Source organism: Onychostruthus taczanowskii, unplaced genomic scaffold, assembly GCF_017590055.1.
Source record: "Onychostruthus taczanowskii isolate IOZ18803 unplaced genomic scaffold, ASM1759005v1 scaffold52, whole genome shotgun sequence".
NCBI classification, from domain to species: domain Eukaryota; kingdom Metazoa; phylum Chordata; class Aves; order Passeriformes; family Passeridae; genus Onychostruthus; species Onychostruthus taczanowskii.
This window is the reverse complement of record NW_024502791.1, coordinates 6643039-6663623: the sequence shown is the minus strand read 5'-3', so window position 1 is coordinate 6663623 and position 20585 is coordinate 6643039. Positions and strand designations below refer to the sequence as shown.

The 20585-nt window shown below is 40.6% G+C and overlaps 3 protein-coding genes across 8 annotated transcripts in view; 1 reads left to right on the top strand and 2 right to left on the bottom strand.

The window, feature by feature from the left end:
- OFD1 (OFD1 centriole and centriolar satellite protein) overlaps nt 1-545 on the bottom strand; it is a 30444-nt gene extending 29899 nt beyond the window's left edge. Inside the window, exon 1 of the mRNA XM_041416505.1 lies at nt 444-545. The gene's annotated coding sequence lies outside the window, so the exon portion shown is untranslated. The remainder of the gene's footprint in view (nt 1-443) is intronic.
- Nucleotides 13-5121, top strand: TRAPPC2 (trafficking protein particle complex subunit 2). Of its 3 annotated transcripts, none has more exons than XM_041416517.1 (5): nt 13-53; nt 898-1008; nt 2631-2775; nt 3521-3606; nt 4461-5121. In XM_041416517.1, exons 2-5 carry the CDS (start codon nt 916-918, stop codon nt 4557-4559), a joined length of 423 nt encoding a protein of 140 aa, XP_041272451.1. In that variant the 5' UTR covers nt 13-53; nt 898-915; the 3' UTR covers nt 4560-5121. The 3 variants fall into 3 exon arrangements, with proteins under 3 accessions (XP_041272451.1, XP_041272454.1, XP_041272453.1); XM_041416520.1 differs by lacking the exon at nt 13-53 and adding an exon at nt 582-717; XM_041416519.1 differs by lacking the exon at nt 13-53 and adding an exon at nt 671-796.
- A 3157-nt stretch (nt 5122-8278) lies between these two features.
- Nucleotides 8279-18683, bottom strand: RAB9A (RAB9A, member RAS oncogene family). Of its 4 annotated transcripts, XM_041416516.1 has the most exons (4): nt 18456-18593; nt 15117-15203; nt 14264-14474; nt 8279-10462 (listed from the first exon to the last, which is right to left on the bottom strand). In XM_041416516.1, exon 4 carries the CDS (start codon nt 10426-10428, stop codon nt 9823-9825), a length of 606 nt encoding a protein of 201 aa, XP_041272450.1. In that variant the 5' UTR covers nt 10429-10462; nt 14264-14474; nt 15117-15203; nt 18456-18593; the 3' UTR covers nt 8279-9822. The 4 variants fall into 4 exon arrangements, with proteins under 4 accessions (XP_041272450.1, XP_041272448.1, XP_041272447.1 ...); XM_041416514.1 differs by lacking the exon at nt 14264-14474; XM_041416513.1 differs by lacking the exons at nt 14264-14474; nt 15117-15203 and having other exon boundaries at nt 18456-18683.
- Between the last annotated feature and the right edge of the window lie 1902 nt (nt 18684-20585).

Genomic DNA, 20585 nt, shown 5'->3' with positions numbered 1-20585 from the left:
CTGCTTTTGTCACCGGCGGCCGCGGGCGGGAGGCGGACGGGGCGCGGCGCAGGGTAGGCGGCGGGCCCGGGCGGGACCCTGCGGGCTGGGCCCTTCTCCCTGCCCGCCTGTGCCGCGGGCCCCGCTGGGAACGGCAGCCCCGCGGAGTCCGGGCCGTCCCCGGGGAGGCCGGGGGACGGCGGGACGGGTCGGCCTTTCCAGGCACCTCTGGAGTGCCCGGGGATGGAGCCGTGGGATTGTCCCAGGCGGCCGTGTGCCAGGGAGGAGCCGCTCGCCGCCCTTCCTCTCCTGCTGGCTGTGAGCAGGGCCCGGGAGAGACAGGCGAGCAGGTTCCTGGGCGGCGGGTGCTGCGCGTTATGGCCTGGGATCGCTGTGTCCGGGTCACCGGGGGCTCCCGGGGGTAAATCATCCACCAATGCACGGCACGAGCCGGTTTTAGGCACCTAGCTTCACTTCCAGGTCCACTTCCCAGGGATATTCTCCGGCTTCCCCAGAATCTGCCACGTGGGGAGGGAACACAGGCATCCGGCCCAGCCTGCTCAAACAGGGTCATCCTGGAGCACAGGACGCAGAATTGTGTCCAGACGGTTCTGGAATAGCTCCAGCCTCTCTGGACAGGCTGTTCCAGTGCTCAGTCACACGCACAGCAGTAAGTTCTTCCTCGTGTCCAGGTGGAACTTCCCGGGAATCAGTTTCTGCCCGTTGTTTCTCATCCTGGTGAGTGGCTGCGCCAAGAAGAGCTCGGCTGCATCCTCTTGATGTGCATACCTAAATGTTTATTTCTCTTTAGCCTCTGGTAAATATGGATTGGAGCACATTGGCTGATTTTTGGGAGCGCTTCTACATGAATTAAGAGTTTGTATATAGACTCATCAGCATTTTCGTCTTTTCTTGTAGGGAGCATTGTTTTGAAGAATGTCTGGAAGTTTCTACTTCGTCATAGTTGGTCATCATGATAATCCCATATTTGAAATGGAATTTCTGCCTCCTGGAAAAGTCGAGTCAAAGGTGTGTTTTTTTCCCCTCATGACACTCCTGTGATTCTTTTATAATTTTACAGTGTATTAGAAGCATGACCAGCATTGTTAAAAGTATCTACAGTTTTCTGGGGTTTACTGAACAGAAATTTTGTCATAGGGAGTAGAACTCTGGATTTCCCAAGTCTCTAAAAAAATCTTTGCCAGATTATACTAGTTCTTCACAAAACACAGCTTCCTTATGTATTCCCTGCTGTATGTTATATATATATCTTAGTTTTGCTTTGGTAATTTCTCTTAGTGTGCAGAGGTTTTATAGTAGCTCTTCATTGTTTAATGCCACTTACTTTTAAGACATTCATATACAGTAATAAGGTAATGTAAGAAACATAAATTTGAAAGCTCTATTCAGTCCTTTATTCTTTATGCTATAAAATACCTAATTTTTTAATCATCTTCAATAGTCATACTTGCTTTTAAGTAAGGAATATTGATAAACAAAGACTTTGAAAATGTGATAAATGCAATAGTACTCAATAAGTATTGTTTCCAATGGGAAAAGAGCGAATCTATCTGTAAGTGGCATTACATCAAAATAAAAATAGGCTTTAGAATAAAAGTGCATGTACCTGTGAGTGTATCCAAAAATGGAAGTATATGCTGTCACTGATTGGAACTGCATGGCATCATCTGTAGTTTGAACTAATGTCCCATAAAAGCTCATAAATAAGGCTACTCAGACTAGACTTTCTGTGAGGATGTGTAAAAGCTGATTGCAGGGAAAACCTGAGAGGTGAGATTGGCAGTAACAGCATCCTGTTACTATGAGAAACAGTACAAAACTACTTCTTCTTCCAGTCTAATAAAAGCTTCCAGTGTGGTTTTGACCCTTATCTCTTCTTGGCAGATGTCCTCTGGTGTTCTAGACTGCCTACAAAGTACACAGGCCAAACACTGTGATCTCGTTTTTATTATTGGAAGAGATGCAGTTCACATCTGCAGGCATATATTTAATACTAGTTGCAGAAAAAGAAGACCCCAAAACCAATAAAACAGTCCTGTTTCTAGGTAAATGAGAAAACCAGAATCTTTAGGTGATTTTATCAGCATACCTGCCCTCTGTATTTATGCTTTCTGCATCTGTACTGTAGCTTTTACACATTGTAACCTATGGGTCAATTTCTGCCAAATTTGACTGAAATTTTATTGTCCAGAAAATGCTACATTTTATGTATGCTATGTAAATATCACAAAACCAGATGTCTCGAAAGAAGAGAAAAAGACATATGAGGGCTTATATTGTGGAATAAGTTAGCAGTGGGAGTTTGCCCATCAATAAACAAAAGAATTCATGCTTGAGTTCGTTCCTGAGATGTAATACAGGCTTGAGTGATTTTGTTGCTCTCAGGACTGGTTTTGTGATGATCTTTTTATGATGATCTCTTTTCTCCCTTGAAACCAAGTATCATGAAAACATATGCTAGTTTCATTTAATTACAGGATGGCACATGTGACAGAAAAGCAGGGTATGTGTAACATTATGTAACATTATGTAACTTGAACATTGGTTCTGTAGCAACCTGAGCAAATGATTGTTCATATTTCATTCCTTTCACTGAATTACTGATCTGCTGTCTTCTGGAAATGCATTAGGATGATCATCGCCATCTCAACCAGTTCATTGCCCATGCTGCTCTCGACCTCGTAGATGAGAACATGTGGCTTTCTAACAACATGTACTTGAAGACTGTGGACAAGTTTAATGAATGGTTTGTTTCTGCTTTTGTCACAGCTGGACATATCCTTCCCTGTTCTTTTTCCTTATATTTATTTAAGAAAAGCCTTTTCCCAGGCAGAGGTAAGTTAGATAAAGTGAGTTTGGAACAGATTTCTCTGGCTATTCGCTATTATTGTTAGAGTCATCAGCTTCAGGAAGAGCTATATTGGGAGGCACAGCAGCTGGGAACAATTGGAAAGGTGGATTTTTACCTTTGTAGGAGCTGAAATAGCATAATGAAATGTGGTACATGGAGTAAAGAGGTATGAGAGGCTCTGAGCTAGCTTTTATGATTCTCTGTTTCCACCCTTTTGACTGTGCTGGAGAGAAGTGGCAGTGAACATGCCTGGTGTCGGTCACTCCAGTGGTGAGAAGGCAGTGCTGAGGCTTGATGCTATGTACAGGGAGTCCTGGAACTGTTTGATGAGAAATATTTGTTACACATAGCAAGTAACACTGAACGACATTTTAACTTTAGGGGTACATGGCTGAGGTGCAGGGAGCATCATCCACATTCAGAATTACATTGTTTTAAAAAAGAAACCTTGGATAGAGAGGTGATTATTTTCAAATAGGGGGATGTTAAAATATAAAAGTAATGCTTTCCAAATTTCTATGCTTCAATTACTTTTTTAAATGCTTCCTCCTATGAGTCACTGCTATTTTGTGTGCAGCTAACAGGTATATGTTGAATTAGGTGTAAATGCTTATCTCAGGATAATGTGTCTTTTCTTTGTAAAAGTTTTATTCTCCTTAATTACGGTACATATGAGATTTATAATGCTTCATGATGTAAGGCAAGAAGATGGAATTAAGAACTTCTTTACTGATGTATATGAGCTGTATATAAAGGTAAGAAATCATTTTATGGTCTTGCTGCACTACTTTTAAGCGTGTTCTGCTGGTTGTGCTCAGGCACAGCTGTATTAGCATGTTTTCTCTTGAGGGCCTCTATAAGCAAGCACCTGCACAGTCCACATCAGCTAGAGCTGGTAATATGTGACACAAAGGCTGTATTTTCCATTAAACAGAATAGGTTTTTTGAAATTTTATAAACTGTGCTCTTTTAGACTTCTTCACTTTAGTCCAGTGATTTTTGTAGAATAGATTAGAATGGTTTGGGTAGGAAGGGACCTTAAAAATCATCTACAGCTTCCTTGCCATGGGCAGGGACAGCTTCCACTAGACCAGACTGGTCAAAGCGCCATCCAGCCTGGCCTCGAACAACTCCAGGGATGAGGAATCAACAGCTTCTCTGGGCAACAGAGAACTTGTGGGGCAACTTCTTGTGATGCATTTTGTGGCAATATGGTATCATTAATGATGATAATGAGAAGACTCTTGTACAGAGCCCAATAGCTTTGCTCTTGGAACACATAGCCCTTGTTCCCAAATCCTGGTGGTACTTCCACTAGACAGGGTCATGGCAAACAGTCATGGCAAGCATCACCATCTAGCCTCCCACAGGCACTCAAATGATCCTAATTTCTACCAGTGTGTTGGGTTTGCTCTGAGGAGCTGGTGCTAGGGGATGGCTCTGCACATGTATGGGAAGAATGCAAGGGCCTGGGAAGCAGGGACAGTTTAAGAGGTCTGTGCTCTTAGTGACACTAAATAGGCTGAAAGCTAGTAGTAGATGTCACCTGAAGTGACATTTTCCAGGGCTGGGCATTGTGCTTACTGATGGGTTTTTCATCTTTCCCCAGTTTGCAATGAATCCATTTTATGAACTCAATACTCCTATTCGATCCACTGCCTTTGAAAGGAAAGTCCAGTTCCTTGGGAAGAAACACCTTTTAAGCTGAATAAATAAATCTCCTGAGTGAGTGCTTTTTCCCTACTTTCCTGGTTGTTTGAACTGTACTTCATCTGGTTAGTCCCCTGCATGTTTTATATTCATCTTCTGAAGACTGACTAATTGGATGCTGAAGCAGCTTTTTCTTTTGCTGATATGGATAAGAACAGCCAAGCTTCTCTGGCTAAAAAAAGGTGTATCTCAAGAAGTTTCCTTTTATGTGATATGAAAATAAAGTTTTAAACTGTCAGAGGCTGCAGAGGTACAAAGGAAGAAACTGAGACATTGTGTATTAATGCATATGCGAAGTGTAAGCCTCTGACAGAGGGTAGGAGGAAATCAGACCTAAATGCAAAAGATGTTCACCAGTCATCTGGTTTAATACGAGCAAAAGGGCCTAAGTGATTAATTTTATAATAAACTTTCCTAGTTGTATTCCTTCAGTAGAAGGCTCACTCTGCAGACTAACCAGACTAACATTACACTCTGTGGCAGTAAATCAAGCCTCTATTTATTGATGTGTAATTGTATGTATATAAAGTGCTCAATAAAAAAATAGAAAAATCAGAAAAGCTGTCTCCAGTACATCAAGAAATTCTGAGGAAAACCACTAAAGTTTAGAAGTGTCTAATTTCAAATTTTCTATGTATTTAGTGCAATAGACATTTAGCTGCAGTGTTGCATCAATGAATGAAGTAGACCAGAAGAGCCAGATCTGCCCTGACATTAATTCTAATTCACACATAAAAACAACTCAAACTGAATTTACATGTTTAAACCCACTGTTTTTTCCCATTATTTCTTCAACTGCTGAAACTTTCTTTTTGTAAATAAATGTAGAGGAGGATCTTTGCACCATCAAAGGTTTCAGAAAGGCATTATTTGACCTGTCTCCTATTCCATTGTAAAATGTTTCAGGAACCATTTTGCAAAACTTAACATCATTCCAAACCAGTAATTTTTAAATAGATCATATGTCATATATGTACCTAAGACTTTGCTTGGGTTTACAATATTAAGTATTCTTCTTCTTTTTGCAGCAAATCTGTATAAGCTATCTTTTACTTGGTTTTTTTCAATGTCTGAAAGGTAATTTCCAAAGGAAGTGGCATTCTATTCTAAGAAGTATTTTGCATCATCTGTATAATTAAGGGGACCACATCTGTATATGCTGTAAGTGTATAGTCAGTCATTATTTCTGCACTTCTGTCATTGTAAAATGTTCCATGAGAAAAAAAGAACATATTTACCTTAAATAAAACATGAAATGTTGTAGTATGGATGCCTGTTGAGTATACTTGAAGTGATTGAGAAGAAATCTAGATAACCACAGTAACAGTACCTGCTGGGGTGGCCAGTGAAGATGGAAATACCTGTCTTTGCAGTGTTTTTCCATATAAACTGCATTGTACAGCACTTGGATAATGTAATGTCATTTTATATAAATCAATTTTTTTTTCCTGTATACATGGAAATAACAAACACACTTGAGGTAAAGCATTCTCGATCATGTGATAAGGAGCCACTGAGATGCAGTTATTTTCTGCCTCCTCCCTTGTAGCATGATGGCTGGAAAAATAATAACAGTTAAGATTCACTGAGGAAATACTTTAATTAATCATATACTTAGCAGGAAGGAAAGGCTTGACAAATATGAAGGATTAGTGCCAATAGTTTCTACCACTTTTAGAAGCTATGTTTTTTATAATTGCATTTGCTGCTGCAGTAGGACATTAAGTAAAAGGAAAGCATTTTCTTTCTTGCCTGATTTCTGAAGGCAGCCAAATGGTGCCTGTTCTTAGGCCTCCCCTACATCTTTCCCTTTTTCCTCTGAATGTAAGAACTGTAGATGGAAAATGCAGACTCAGGTCCACCTAGGCTTTATGAAAACAGACTGTTACTGGCCACAGGAATGGAAGAATTATGTCCCAACTCATCACCTTTGTCCTAGAGTTTGTGTGCCTTGTGACAGAACTCTGAAGGCCTTGGCAAGGTGGCTCCAAGTTCTCCATACATGGACAAACACTTGTTTTTGCTTTAGTTTGTGAGTCTTCTCAGTCAGCTGAAAGACCACTAGCTGAAGTGAGGGGTGAAAATTATCTAGTGGTCAGCTAAAGTCACAAATCTGCTCTAGGCTTGAAGGCTGCAGTTCCAGCATGCTTCAGTGAACAGTTTCTCAGTGAAAAGACACCTTTGCAAGAATTATGTTTCTATCCTCTCAGGGGCTTAAGAGTAAGAATTCAAAATAAAGTCTGTAGTAGTACAAGAAAACAGAGATAATCTGCATTATGCAATAAAAAGTTTATGAGTTAAAGAGACTAGAATTACCCTACGTCATTCAAAAATCAAGCATAAGGCTATGAGAACATTAGCACAAGCTAACATGAATCAACCTTCGTAAATCCGGGCTGGAAATACAACTCAGACTCCACTTTCTGCAAGCTTCCATTACTGTTCAGGTAACCTGTCAGGTGACTTAAAGTAAGACCCATTTGAGGTATGGAGCAGCTGTTAAAGCAGCTTATGTAAGCACTGATAGTTTGTTGTGACATGAGCTGTCAGCTGGCCTAGGTTGCTTCTTCTGCCCCTTGGCATTCTGCTCTCTAACAAGCACAGCTTTCAGCAGTCCCACCAACCTGCCACAGCAGCAGGTTTTACACTGGAACTTTGCATACATGTTACACAGTATGCTCTGTCAAGCTACAGAGCTCCACATACTGCTAACAGGATGCTGTAATATTTGAGGTGTGTCAGCCCTTGAAACAAACCAGTGAATTGAAACATCAGCCACAAATGCCTACCCTACATCCATATGGAATGATACCTAGCTTTTCTGAAGTACAGAAATTAATGTCTGTTATTAAGCATTATGATTTTATACCTGTCATCCATAACTGCTTGTCAAAAGATTTTTGATTCTGTAGGCACTCAGTAGGTTCTCAGTGAGATCAATTCCTGACCTAAATCCAATTCCTATACTGTCTTATTTACTACAGTATGTGCACACCTGTTTATCTTTACTGGCCACTTTTGTGAGGAGTGTACAGTTGTGGTACAGCAGCTCCCAGGGCACAAGTAATACACTTCTATGGGATTATGTTTTAACTTTTTTAAACCTACTTCTGAGATGGATGCTTGGTAACCATGATGTGAAATGGAAAGGGGATGGATGGGAAAACACAGATGCCTGCACAGAAGAAAGACCACAGTGGTTCTCATCCTTCATTCTTCCCTTTTAGCAATCTTACTTGAATGGTATCTATAGTACTCTAGTCCAAGTATCTTCAGCTCCCATTTTGTTTCAACCTTAATCTCTGCTAAAATGAATGTTAAAGGAAGCTTTAAGTGGTAAGGTAGTGGTTTTACAACAATTTCATGTCACTAGTTTAGTAGCCCCTAACACAAGCAATCTTAATTTCTAAAGCTTTTTGCTTTCTCATCCTAAGATTAAAGAGGGATTTAGCTAAGATTTTCTTCACAGATCTTTTCATTCATTGACTAGATATTAAACATAAGTAGCAGTTCAACCTATATTTAACTGCTCAGGGATTGAAGTTTAAAACACAGTTCTGTTGGTATAGATGCAGACTGCAAGAATGAATCAGACTTAGGAATGCATAAAAAGATGGAAGTTTTAAGCAGGAGTAGCAGATCTGCAGACTAAAGTTGCCCTGGACAGGTTCGAGCAAGAATACATTCAGAAAAGTGTACTAAGAGCAACAAGAAGGGTTTGTTTTTGCAAGCTTTACTTCCAAATAATTACAGCTGGTACAGATTGATCAGATAGTTTTAAGATAAAGTGCTTGCTGGTAATATACTCTCAAGAAAGGCTTTTCCATTGAAACAAAAACATTTCTGTACAGAAAGCAGTTATTTAATGAATAACATGGCCTGTCCTGCAGCATCAGACTTCCTCTCTCAGACCACGTGCACATGTGTGCCTGTTAGCAGTCAATTACAGATGGAAGCAATTGCTACAGATGGAAGCAATTGCAATTTTGCTATTGCAAGGACAGTGGTTACTCTGAGAGCCAATAACCATTTCTCATACAAGTATTCTACAATTTAAAATGCAGCTGAAAGCCTCAAAAACACCTGTAGTTTTGTCTGCCTGACTGCAAAAAAATTGTCCAACAAATACAGAATTTGCTCTGGTTCATAATTATGAAATGAATTCAGTAATATAAAAGACATTATCTCTTAAAGGTACAAGTCCATATCCTAAAATAGCAATTTTAATAATGATCAAATGCAGCTCAAATATTATCTATAGTTATATACCTGTATTAGGGCTGAAAGCTGTCAAATCTACTGAAAGTCAAGAGCTTCCTGAGTTCTCTACATATTGCCAATCCTTAATATCACAGTGCAGATATTACTGGTAAACACATTCATAGCTCAGGTTTACAGGAACAAGAAGTTTGGAACTTCTAAGGCTGTACACAAGTTCTCCTAAAAAATTGTCACAATGCAGATCCTTTCAAGTGCTATTAAAGCTGACTGAATAAAGCATTTCTTTTTCAAAAAATGGTTATAGTTCAGTTACTCAGATTTTTCACCCTATTGATCAGAAACATGCTAGAATGGACTTAAGGCAAGGACACACATTAATTTTAAAAATGATCAGCATTTTGCATTAAACCACTGGAAAAATTAGTGCAGCATCAGAATAGTATATGGGAAAAAATGGACATTAAATATGTACGAAATTTTCTTCTTACTTACAAACCTACACAAATTACAGCAACATTAGGCAATTAGAAGACCTGGATGTAATTTATATTAACTTATAATAACCACATTAGAGATGAAGTACCACTCACAGCAAAAGGAATGTAGTGAGACTGAAGTTTAATATCTAGCATTGTTAAGAAACTGACATCTACCGAAACAAAAGTGGAATGCCGATTTCATAAAAATATACACATATAAAAGTATCTTTGTGCCTGAATTCCAGAACAGCTTCTCCAAAGTAGTGCTTCTAGAACTTTCAAGTTTTAATTATATTCAAAGTATTTATCATTTGAATAAAGTTGGCAAATTACATTCTTATATTATTTTTTTCCTTGATGTCTTCCTAAACAGAAAGCATCACTAATTCAATAACAGGTCACTCATGAATGGAGATTTTTCTTTTTCTCCCCCATGAAAGCAGCAGAATATTACGGTTTTAATATTAGAGTGAAACCCATTTGTTATTCTATCTATTACACCTTCTCCATTCTTTTATAGAGCAAGCTAGTTGACAGTAATTTGGCAAAAAGAAACTTAAGTCAACAACAAGATGAGCTGGGCTTCGGTTTCCGATGAAGGTTTACAGTATCTGTTTGAATAAAGTGATCTGATCTATCTTCAGAGGCTAGAACTCTTCTAACAGCTTCTTCAAAGGCTGCTGCAACGTTGGTAGCATCTTTTGCACTGGTTTCAAAATAGGGATGGTTGCCATTATTCCTGCACCAGTCTTGGGCTTCTTCTGTAGATACTTGCCTTTCATCAATATCAACTTTGTTACCCAGTATCACAAATGGAAAATTTTCAGGCTCCTTGACATCTGCATAATAGATGAATTCTTTCTTCCAGTTGCTTAAGTTTTGGAAGCTTTGAGAGTCATCCACACTGAAGGTTAGCAGGCAACAGTCAGAACCTCTATAGAAAGGAGTCCGCAAGCTCCTAAACCGTTCCTGACCTGCTGTGTCCCATATCTGCATTGTAACAAAATGTCCATCGACTTCCAACTCTTTATTTAAGAATTCCACACCTATTGTATGAAACAGCTGTGCATCAAACTTGTTGGTGACATATCTGTTCATGAGGGAACTCTTCCCAACTCCACCATCTCCTAGCAGTATTACTTTAAGGAGTGATGATTTTGCTGCCATCGTTACAGGAAAAGATCCTCCCGTTTTCCTAGACCTGTAAAGATTAAGGATATAATTAAAACCAAAAATAGTTGTAAACTCCAAATTTTGCACATGTAAATATCTAGAATGTGTTTTAAATTCCACCAACATCAAGTTTCATGTACAAAAACAGGACTCCACTAAACAGGTGAACTGTAGATACACTCCAGTAAGAGTACCCACTCAAGAATATCAAATTAAAGAGGTTTCTCTTCCACAGACTGCAGTTTGTATCTAAACAATATGCTGCATAAATTATTGGTCTGTTACTTAAAACCATTTTAAATCCCCAAATCCTTCAAACCACCCCCCCGCCTTTGTACTGAAGGAGTATCACATCACATTCAACAAGTGCTGTAATTCATTTATGTTCACTGGAAAAGGTTAATGGAAAAAACAGAGTGAGAATTTTATAGAGCATGTGCCTTGAACTAGTCACTTCAGTGCTGTATTTTATTACCAAAGTTATTTTTTAAACCAAAGCACTAGGAACACAGTTATCTATGGAACTAAGGCAAATGCTGTCATTTTATTTAGATGAGCAATCAATAGTTTATAGTTTACTCCTTGCAGTACAGCATTGATGAATGGAATACTGTTAAAACTACCAGAAGAGAAAATTTACTGTTAGTACCTCAATGATACTCAAAATGCCACATACTGGGCCCAAGCCTACAATGACAGTTCAGTCAGAGGTGTCAACTTCCCGTAGTAAAATTGTCAAAAATTCTGGAAGTGCTAGTGAATAGTCTGGCTGCCAGCATGGGGATGGCAAATTAGTGACACCAAAAGCTTTTTAACTGCTAAGACTTAAAAAGAAATTAAAAAAAAATCCTTTAGCACTAAAGTAGTTTGCTCATTAGTGCTTTGTACCCAACCTTTGCCCTCACAACTAGCAGTGTCACCTAATACTGTAAAATGGTGTTTTAATTGCTTGGGGGGTAAAGTTTCATTTTATCAAGCCCAAACTGAAGTTTCTGTATGAGAACTGTGTTCCTAAACCTACCTGATAGTTTGGGCTTCAGCCCTAACAGGCTTCTCTGAAAATAGCAGCTATTTAAAATGGAAATGGGTCATAAGTTGCCAAGTCCCTCTCTTTCTTTGAAGGAAGGAATGTGGTCTTGCTAGTTGTAATTAGCATTATTGGCATATACATCACCCACAGCGTGGCTGTAGAATTAGTACCTGATACAAGCTGGCGTGAGAGTCATATGACTCTGAGCTGCCTTACAATCAAGGCCTACAGTAGGAGCAAGAAATTTCAGGAATTTTTTTTTCATCAGTTACTTTCCATCTTTGAATATTTACTTGCTACACACAATCTACAGTAGCACAAAAAGAGTTTGAAACCTCAATACAAAAAAAAAGTCAAAATACAAGGAACTGACTGCTTCCATTTAACATTTTTTCACAGCAAGTAATTTAATTCATTCATACTGCATAACTAACAACAATGCTTATAAAGCCTTAATTCTGTACAGGTTTGTATGATAATAAAACTTCTTAGAAGCTACAAGAAGATAGTTCATTTACCCTTCAGAGAGCTACAGGATAATGGCTATGGCTCAGATTATGATCACATACATTTTAGTGCATGTGAAAAGCCTCATTAGAGTCACTGGACTACTTGCATAAGAGTTGCAGGTTCATATGCTTAACTCTCAAAATGGTCCAGTGTATTTATTTATGTCTCCATTTTCTACATCAACAGACAGGAGCTGCTCCTTAATAAATAATGCTTTCATGGGAACAGAGGGTACTGAATGTTCTCCTGTTCTTCCCTACCAGTGCAGGGAACAAGGTGTAATTTATTCTTCCAGTCCTGCAGAAATCAGAAGTTCCATGAAAGACTAATGTGCATAAATAACTGGCTTAAGTAGTTCTGACTGGTACTATGCACTCATTTCTTTAGCATCTGCATTTTTATCAATGGCAGTTATTATCATGAAATTGTCCACAAGGCCACATTTTAAACAAAATACAAGTAAGGAAAGTGTTAACAGCACCTACTACTTTGTGCATCTAGAACCTGCTAAGTTGATTTGCACAATTTCAACTATGTGGGCCATTCTAGTGAGGTCTAAGAGACTGATGACCATAAAATTAGTTTTACTGGGCAGACAATTACAGACCAACCACAAACTACTAAAAGTGGACCAAATTGGTCCTTTCACACAACAGCTACAGAAAGAGTCTTCCGTGATGTTGCAGGCAATGTTGCTTTTCAGGACATTTGGTTTCCACAGCTGCCATGCTAGGCTAGAGTTAAGTTTCTGTGAAGTTTTTAATTCAAAATAAAGGAATATACATTCAGTCATTTAAATAGATGCTGACAAGCTGTATCTGAAACACCAAAGAAGCACGTTTGAAAGTATTAATAAGTATTTTTGTTTGAAAGCAGCTAAAACTTTATACATTTACAGTTTTATTACTATATGAGGGACTCATCTGCAGCCACAACTGATAATGTCATTTAGAGTGTCTTCTGAATCAGAGTTGTATTTTTCAGAACAGTAGACTGCTATATTTATTTTCTGATTGTACATCTTTAAATAAGATTTTTAAAGGACTCAATTTTTGTAATTGTTTTTTCTAAAGTTATGAAGCCTTAACACTCCAACAAATAATACAATGATAAAATACTTAAGACACTACAAGAATTTATATTATTTCTCCTATTATACAATTTATCTGTACAATGTGTGTTTTGACAGTGTTTTTGGAAGGGATGGTTAACTACAATATGATGTTTCTGAAAATTTACTAAATCAATGTTTCAGTTTTAATCATCCTTCATGATCTGAAAACAAACCAAAAGCTTAATTCCTAATGTGCATCTGATTGTTTTACCCAGCATCAAGAATCACAAGACAGAATAGTTATTTCTTAGTGAGCTACACAATTAGTTAATGTAAAAGTAATCTCAACCTACTAGACAGAGGGTCTGTAACAAGAATAATTTTCCTCATGTTCTTCACTCATTTCAATATTCAAAGAAAGCAAATAAAAAGCATCCCCACTTTGGTTCATTTTGATAACCATTTCTGAATTGCTTCCCCTAACTTAAAAGGATTACAGTGCTTAAATCACTGACTTCAATATTCCTGTTAAAAGCAGGGAGCGTTTTCTACTAAATGTAATTTATGACATGATCATATACCATAACACAAAAAAGTAAATTAACTGTTGCCTTTCAGGATGTCCCTTTTAAACAGTAAAATGAATTGCAAGTCAACTATTTCCACTATCAGTCCAAATATTTGCTGTCACAACGAAAGACAAACAGCTAAGCAACCTCAGAAAAATCAGTTTGCATTACAAAATCCAGTCCTGCAAAGCTTAATGAAATACCACTGCCTTGTCCAGTCTATCCATCTAGATTGTGTTACTTCCATATGTCAGCTTAATATCTGTCTTTGAGTGCAAATACCTCTCTTGCATAGATACTGAGGCAGCACTCAAAGAAAAGCAAGATTCTTGGTTTAGAAAACCATAGCAGCAACACGTAAACTCAAGTCTAGGAATTTGTCCTTTTTTACTATAAAAATAACTTCACAGATGAAGGAGGACCCACTCACACCAGTGTACTGAAGGCTGAAGACAAATGCTGAACTCAAGTTTTATGGAAAAACAGTGCTGGTCAACACAGTAACTGCACTGCATCTATGTCAGCAAGCTGCAAACCCCATGTAAACTATTAATCAAACCAAGGCAATCTGACCTATTTACCGTTTCATTTTTCCCATGCTGATACCAGCCATTGCAGCACACCATTAAAAACCCAAACAAAAAAACCAAACCACTGAAATCTCACCTCCACTCCCCATTTTTAATAGGGCACCAAAACCTGGACCTATTGTAATACCACCACTGAACGGTCTTAGCATTTTTGAAGAAACAGATGTAAGGGACACTTATAATTTCCAGACAATTGCTTCTCCACTTGTGTTACTTTCTAACTTGGAAACAGGCAAGAAAATTTGTTTCAGTTGACACTGTCATTCAGTAGTTGCTTGATGAATCACCTGCTAGACAAAACCAAGACTTAACCTAAAGGTTTTCTTGAGGATATATAGTACACTGCTCTTTAAATGAAGCTGTTGAACATGGAACAGACTCCAGTTTGTTTCCATCATGTAAGTAATCATGTTTACTTACAACCTAATGTGCCATCAGCCAAAAAGGGGCCATCTTTGATTTTAAAAAAAGACACTAAAGTTATGGACAAGCAGAATTAGTAATTCTACAAGCATAACATTGACCATGTTTCACAACTTCCTATTCTCAAATTTACACATATAAGCACATCCATTTCAGCTTATTCACAATTTTATTTACTAAGCCACCGTATTTTGTTAAGCCACTGGTATCAAATTAGAAGTTTTAAAAGGCACACCACTGCAAGTATTTTGACTGAAAAAAACACTTGCCTTTCACTAGAAATGTAAACTCCCTCCCTCATTAGTAGTTGGGGTTTTTTCACAGAAACAAAGCATTTGACAATAACTGCCACGCTAGCACAGAAAATGTAGTTTGTTAGTTACAGCAGCCCATCAAAGAATGACATTAATTGCTTCTCTGTGAAATGTCTGAAAAGAAGCCCCAAGAACTACAAGAGTTGCAGCAGAAAGGGCAGAATCCAAAACTACATAGTTTTCAACACTTACTGTTTGTGGAGGATTTACATTCTCAGCCCCCAATCACTACAGTGGTTAAACCTGTTGCCTATAGCAGATCTGCAAGTTTCCAAAAATCTGAAAAGAAAGGACAGAAGCATGTTTTCTCACTTTTCTCCCCTCAGCCAATCCTTGTTCTTATATTTGGGAGGTAGTGGTTTATACCCTGGTCAATTAAGTGGCAGAAGAATACTTTTTTAGCGCATAAGAGGCCACAACCACCTTTGACCTTGAAAGACTTCTTTCTCAATTGAAAGGAAAACAACCAGATATGAAGCCAAGATGCTACAGGCTTTGTACTCTTGAATGTGTTACAAGCAGAGACATTGGTCAGCCTCCAAACTGACCCTCCCCTCCATGGGGCACTGATCAGGATAAGAGCTGTGGATCAGGAACACCCCTTTACTGACAGTCACTTGTCAGCTGCCTCAAAGCCCTTCAGTCATACAGCTCGACCTACCGAAGTCCTAATCTCCTCACAAGTCTTCCTTCCTGTATCTGTGATTTCACCACTGCACTATGAAGATAATCTGTCGGCAAATTATTAAACATCTATCCAAAAGAAAACACAGACTATTTGAAATTGCCTCTAGTTGTAAGCAGCCTTGACCTAACACCAGAATATCAACTGAATTTACTTGTAATTTCTTATATGAACCCAACCCAAAATGAACTGTCACTCAGCTGTTGCCACTCATTTGGATAACAAAAGAGTTTCATTTGGGGGTTTCTTTGTAAGGCTGTTTTTGACTCCTCTGAAGCTCGGGATTCCAGTTCAAACAGTTGTCTGGCATGACTCAGGGCTATGAAAGAACCAGTGGGCAAGGAAAGAAATCCTGAAGTTCACATAACCCTTGGATCATTAAATCATTTCAGTACCCACTGCCAGAATCACTTCATTTATTCCAACTCCTAGCTAGACACAAAGTCAATTAGCAACATTTGTCAGGAGAAATACCTACATTTATATCTCTGCCAGTTTAATCTTGCATCAGCCTAACCTTCACCTCCAACCTCATTCCCAAATTCAAGTAAAATGAGCAAACTTACTTATTCCAGTTTAATCAGAGTTGACATTTCTCAGCAGTTCACAGTTAAACATCTTCCAGTTTAAATATTCTATTACTTTCAGCCAACTTCAAAACACCCTTCGGTGCTGCTGCTCCTGGTCCAACATTGCTAACAATGCCTGAGCTATTTGCCATTCTCCTTGCAACCTACTTCTCTATTACTGCTCCCACTCTTACAATAACCTATCCAGCAATTATTTCTGCCCAAATGTGCTCATCTTTCTCCCTTGCATTAGTTTCCCTTTTCCTTCAGGGAATCTTAGTAATAGCAGCCTCTATTGGTTCAAGGCTACCTTGTATATTCATATTCTTCCCAGTGTTACTCTTGTGACAAAAGCCCATCCCTAAGGCATGAAGTGGGTTACACTGTACCAGGCCAACACACTTGTCTGCTTTGCTCAGAAGGAAAACAAAAACAAAACGCAAGGGAGAATGAACACTACTAAAAAACCAACCAACCAACCAAAAAACAAAACAAAACAAAAAAAAAACCCAAACAACAAAGCAACAAACCCTAAGGACTTCTTACAAGCCTTCTTGCTGGGAAGTTTTTATTCATTGTGAAACATTTATGTAAAATTCCAATCTTAAGGAGCTGGAAGATCTGTTTCCCAAAATTTATTACCAAACTGACACAAAATAAAAAAAAGCTTGAAATTTAAATATCTTATTTGACCCTCTGCAATTCTTTTTTTTACACATATTTTCAATTTAAGGAAACTGATGGTGTTTGAGCACTCAAAAGTAAAACAAGGACTGCTAGAGCAAGTTTTTGTTTTTTTTTTTTTTACTACACACTGCCTCTTTTTAACTTTATGGAAAAGGCTTTACTAAAATTAAGACAGCGCCATGCAACCTGAATTAAGACAGAGAAAAGTAAGATTTCATTATAAATTTTATGCTGGTATGAAACACAGAGCTGTATCATCCTTTGATTAGGTTTCTCTGAAAATAAAAGTGCTAAGAAAAAAAATGTTTTGGATTTATTTTGGGTATGTGTGCTTTCCCTCCAGTCTGCCATTACAGCTTGTTACCTTCAAAGCTATTAAAAGTAATGGAAAAACACTTTGAAAAAACAAAATAAAAAAACCCACCAGTCACACATAGCCACCCTTGCTCTAAAAAAACCTAGCACTGACAACTTCAGTGTTGCACAACATGTTAAAAGTAAAGACAAATAAAACCCACATGCTTATTTAGTGTAGCTGTAAATTATGGACAAGAAGGAAAACAACACGTAGGATGGGAGGCTGCATGACGGCTATCTGCAGACGAGCATTTCAGTTCCTGAACAAAACTTAGCCAAGAAGTTCCCTACTTAACCGTCCCACCCAAGTTAATAGAACTTAAATGCTCTCCACGTCTCTAGTTACATGTAACCTGCTATAAAGGCACTAACGGAGGTTTTTAAAACTATATTTCTTGCCCTATCCTGCTATCCACTAAATTGTTTTGAACAAGTTACACGTAACACGGATTTCCTCGCACCGAGAGCGGCCCATGCACCACGCAGACGTAAGCGATTCCCGGCCCCGGCCCACACGCGGCCCGCAGAGGCACCTGCCGCCCCGGGAACCGCCCCGGGAACCGCCCCGGCCCGCAGAGCGGCCGAGCCGAGGCACCGCTCCGGAAAAGGAGAAATGAAACCCAAGGGCGCCCTGGGCAGGCGGGCCCCCTCCAGCACGGAATCCACCGGGCTGGAAAAGACCTCTGAGATCACCGAGACCAACCTACGGCCGAACACTGCCCGTGAACAGCCCACGGCACCGAGTGCCACGACCAGCCCTTCCTCAAACACCTCCAGGGACGGAGACTCCACTGCTCCCTGGGCAGCCCGCTCCAAGCACGCAGCAGCGAGAAAAAGGAGATAAAAGGAGCTTCAATACTCCTTCTGCTCCCAGTCTGAAGCGTGTTGAGGACACAGGTACGAAGCGAGTTTCACCCTGACAGACCAGCCATGTCTCTCAGCCGTGAGGAAGCGCTCCGGGGTCAGCGACCGGCCACACGCCAGCTGGAGCCGCTTCCCAAAGGAGCGCCGCCTGCCCCGGAGTCACGGGATCCCGGATCACGCCACATTCCCCGCCACCCGCACCGGCTCAGGGGAGCACCCGGGGCCCCCTCCCACCGCGGGCCCGGCCGGGGCTCCCTCCCGCTCCCCGGAGGCTGCGCCAGGGAACACCGGGAGCGCGCCGGGCAACTCGGACAGCGGCGGGGGAGCGAGCGGGGAACGCGCCAACAAGGGAAAGGAAAACAACGCAACCTGACTCGGCTCCAGACCGCGGGAAGGGAAGTGCCGCCGCTCCCGGGCGCGCTGGTGGGGCCGATCCCTGCCCGCGGGAAGGAGCTGTGGCCGCTCCTGCCGCCGGTCCCGATCCCGGGCTGCGCCACCGCCGCCGGGCGCTGCGGAAGGAACGAACATGGCGGACAGACCGAGGGCGGGGCCGGGCACCACGTGAGCCAGGTCCTGCCCACCGACCCCGCCCACCGGGCAGAGGCCACGCCCCGACGGGAACGGGGGCAGTCGCTCAGCCCGAGGTGCGGGAACAACGGGAAAAGGGGGACAACGGGGACAACCGGCAACGGGAACAACGGGAACAGCCGGCAACGGGAAAGACCGTGCCCACAGCCAAACCAGCGCCGGAAAGGCCCATCGAGGGCCATCTCTCAGCGATCACTATCGTGCGCCGCCTGAGAGCGTTCCCCTGGGAAAAAACCACCACTTTTACCTGTTCTAGAATGCCCTGCATTATTAAGCCCAAAATGCCTTTATAAAGCACCTGCCGGTCAGAGGTATTTATTAAAGGCAGTAACATCACCGTGCTCCACTCTCAGGGCCCCGGGTACGCAAACTCACAATTGTAAGGCAGCTTCACTTCACAAGTAAAAACATTTAATGTGCCAATGAAGGAATTCATTGAAATACAAAACATGCTATTTTTAAAAAGTAGCCAGGCACTTTTTTCCTTGTAGTAACTCAGAACAACACCAACTTGACCAACTGGCAGGGAAAAAAGCTAAAGGAGACGATAAGAGTATTTTCTGTGCTCTTACAGCCTCCTCACGAGGGCTAAGTATAATTAAAATGAAAAAAAAAACAAAAAATCAAAGAGGTTCCCACACCATCAGGAGGAATAGGTGATGACAGGCATAAGTACACCCATTTGCTCAAGCAGTCATCACATGCTTCTGATCATAAGGCAGATGCAACCAGACTGGAATTGCCACTTGTAGAGTTGTCTTGTTTTGGATCAGACAGAAACACGGCCCAAGGAATGGAAAAGATCTCAGTATCATCAAAAGGAGATGTCTCCTACTGACACGAACAGGATTATTAAAAGGCAAGCCATGCTAGAGGCAAATTTGATGATACCAGACCCACTTTTATCTAACAAAGCTGGACTTCAAAAAATTTTAAGTGCTTTTTTCCTGGAATCTGCTTTCATCCAATTCTAGAATAAAAGACAAGCAATTGCTGGAGGGGTAGGAACATGGACTTTAAATTATGGTAATTCTAAGGTATATAAGCTCTGATCAGTTATAAATCATTATTTTATGATTTATACAGAAGAAAAAGCTGCATTTAGAAATGGAGGAAATCATTACTCTATTTTGCACTTAATATCTTTTAGGGAGAAGCTACCATGTTTTTGTTTTGAAACAACACTGGATTTTGTTTTGAAACACATTGGATACATGTGAGGAAATTTAAAATTGCAGGATAGTTTGGCTTGGAAAGGACCTTACAACATCATCTAGTCCAATCACCTTGCAATGAGCAGGGACATCTTCAACTAGATCAGATTGCTCAGAGCCCTGCCACCATCAGTTTGGGTAACCTGGTACAAGGTTTCATCACCCTTGCTGTAAAAAAATGAATTCCTAGCCTGAATATAGTCAGTCTGTCCAGTGTGGATCTATGCTCCTTTCTCATCCTACTGGAACAGGCCCTGCTAAAAAGTCTGTCCCCATCTTTCATATGAGCCCCTTTTTAGGTCCTGTAAGGCTTCAATGAGGTCCTTACAGTCTTCTCTAGGCTGAACCACCCTAGCTGTCTCATCTTTTCCCGACAGAAGAGGTGCTCCAGCCCTCTGATCATCTTGGTGGCCTCCTCTGGACCTGCTCCAACAGGTTCATGTCCTTCCTGTCCTGGAGACCCCAGAGCTGGATGCGGGACTGCAGGTGGAGTCTCATGAGCGCAAAGTAGGGGAGCAGAACCACCTCCCTCAACCTGCTGCTCATGATGCCTTTGATTCTTTCTGGGTTGCAAGTTCACATTGCTAGCTCATGTCCAGCCTCTGATCCACCAGCACCAGTCCTTCTCCTCAGGGCTGTTGTCAATCCATTCAACTCCCAGCCTGTATTGACAGCAGGGGTTGCCCAAGTACAGCAT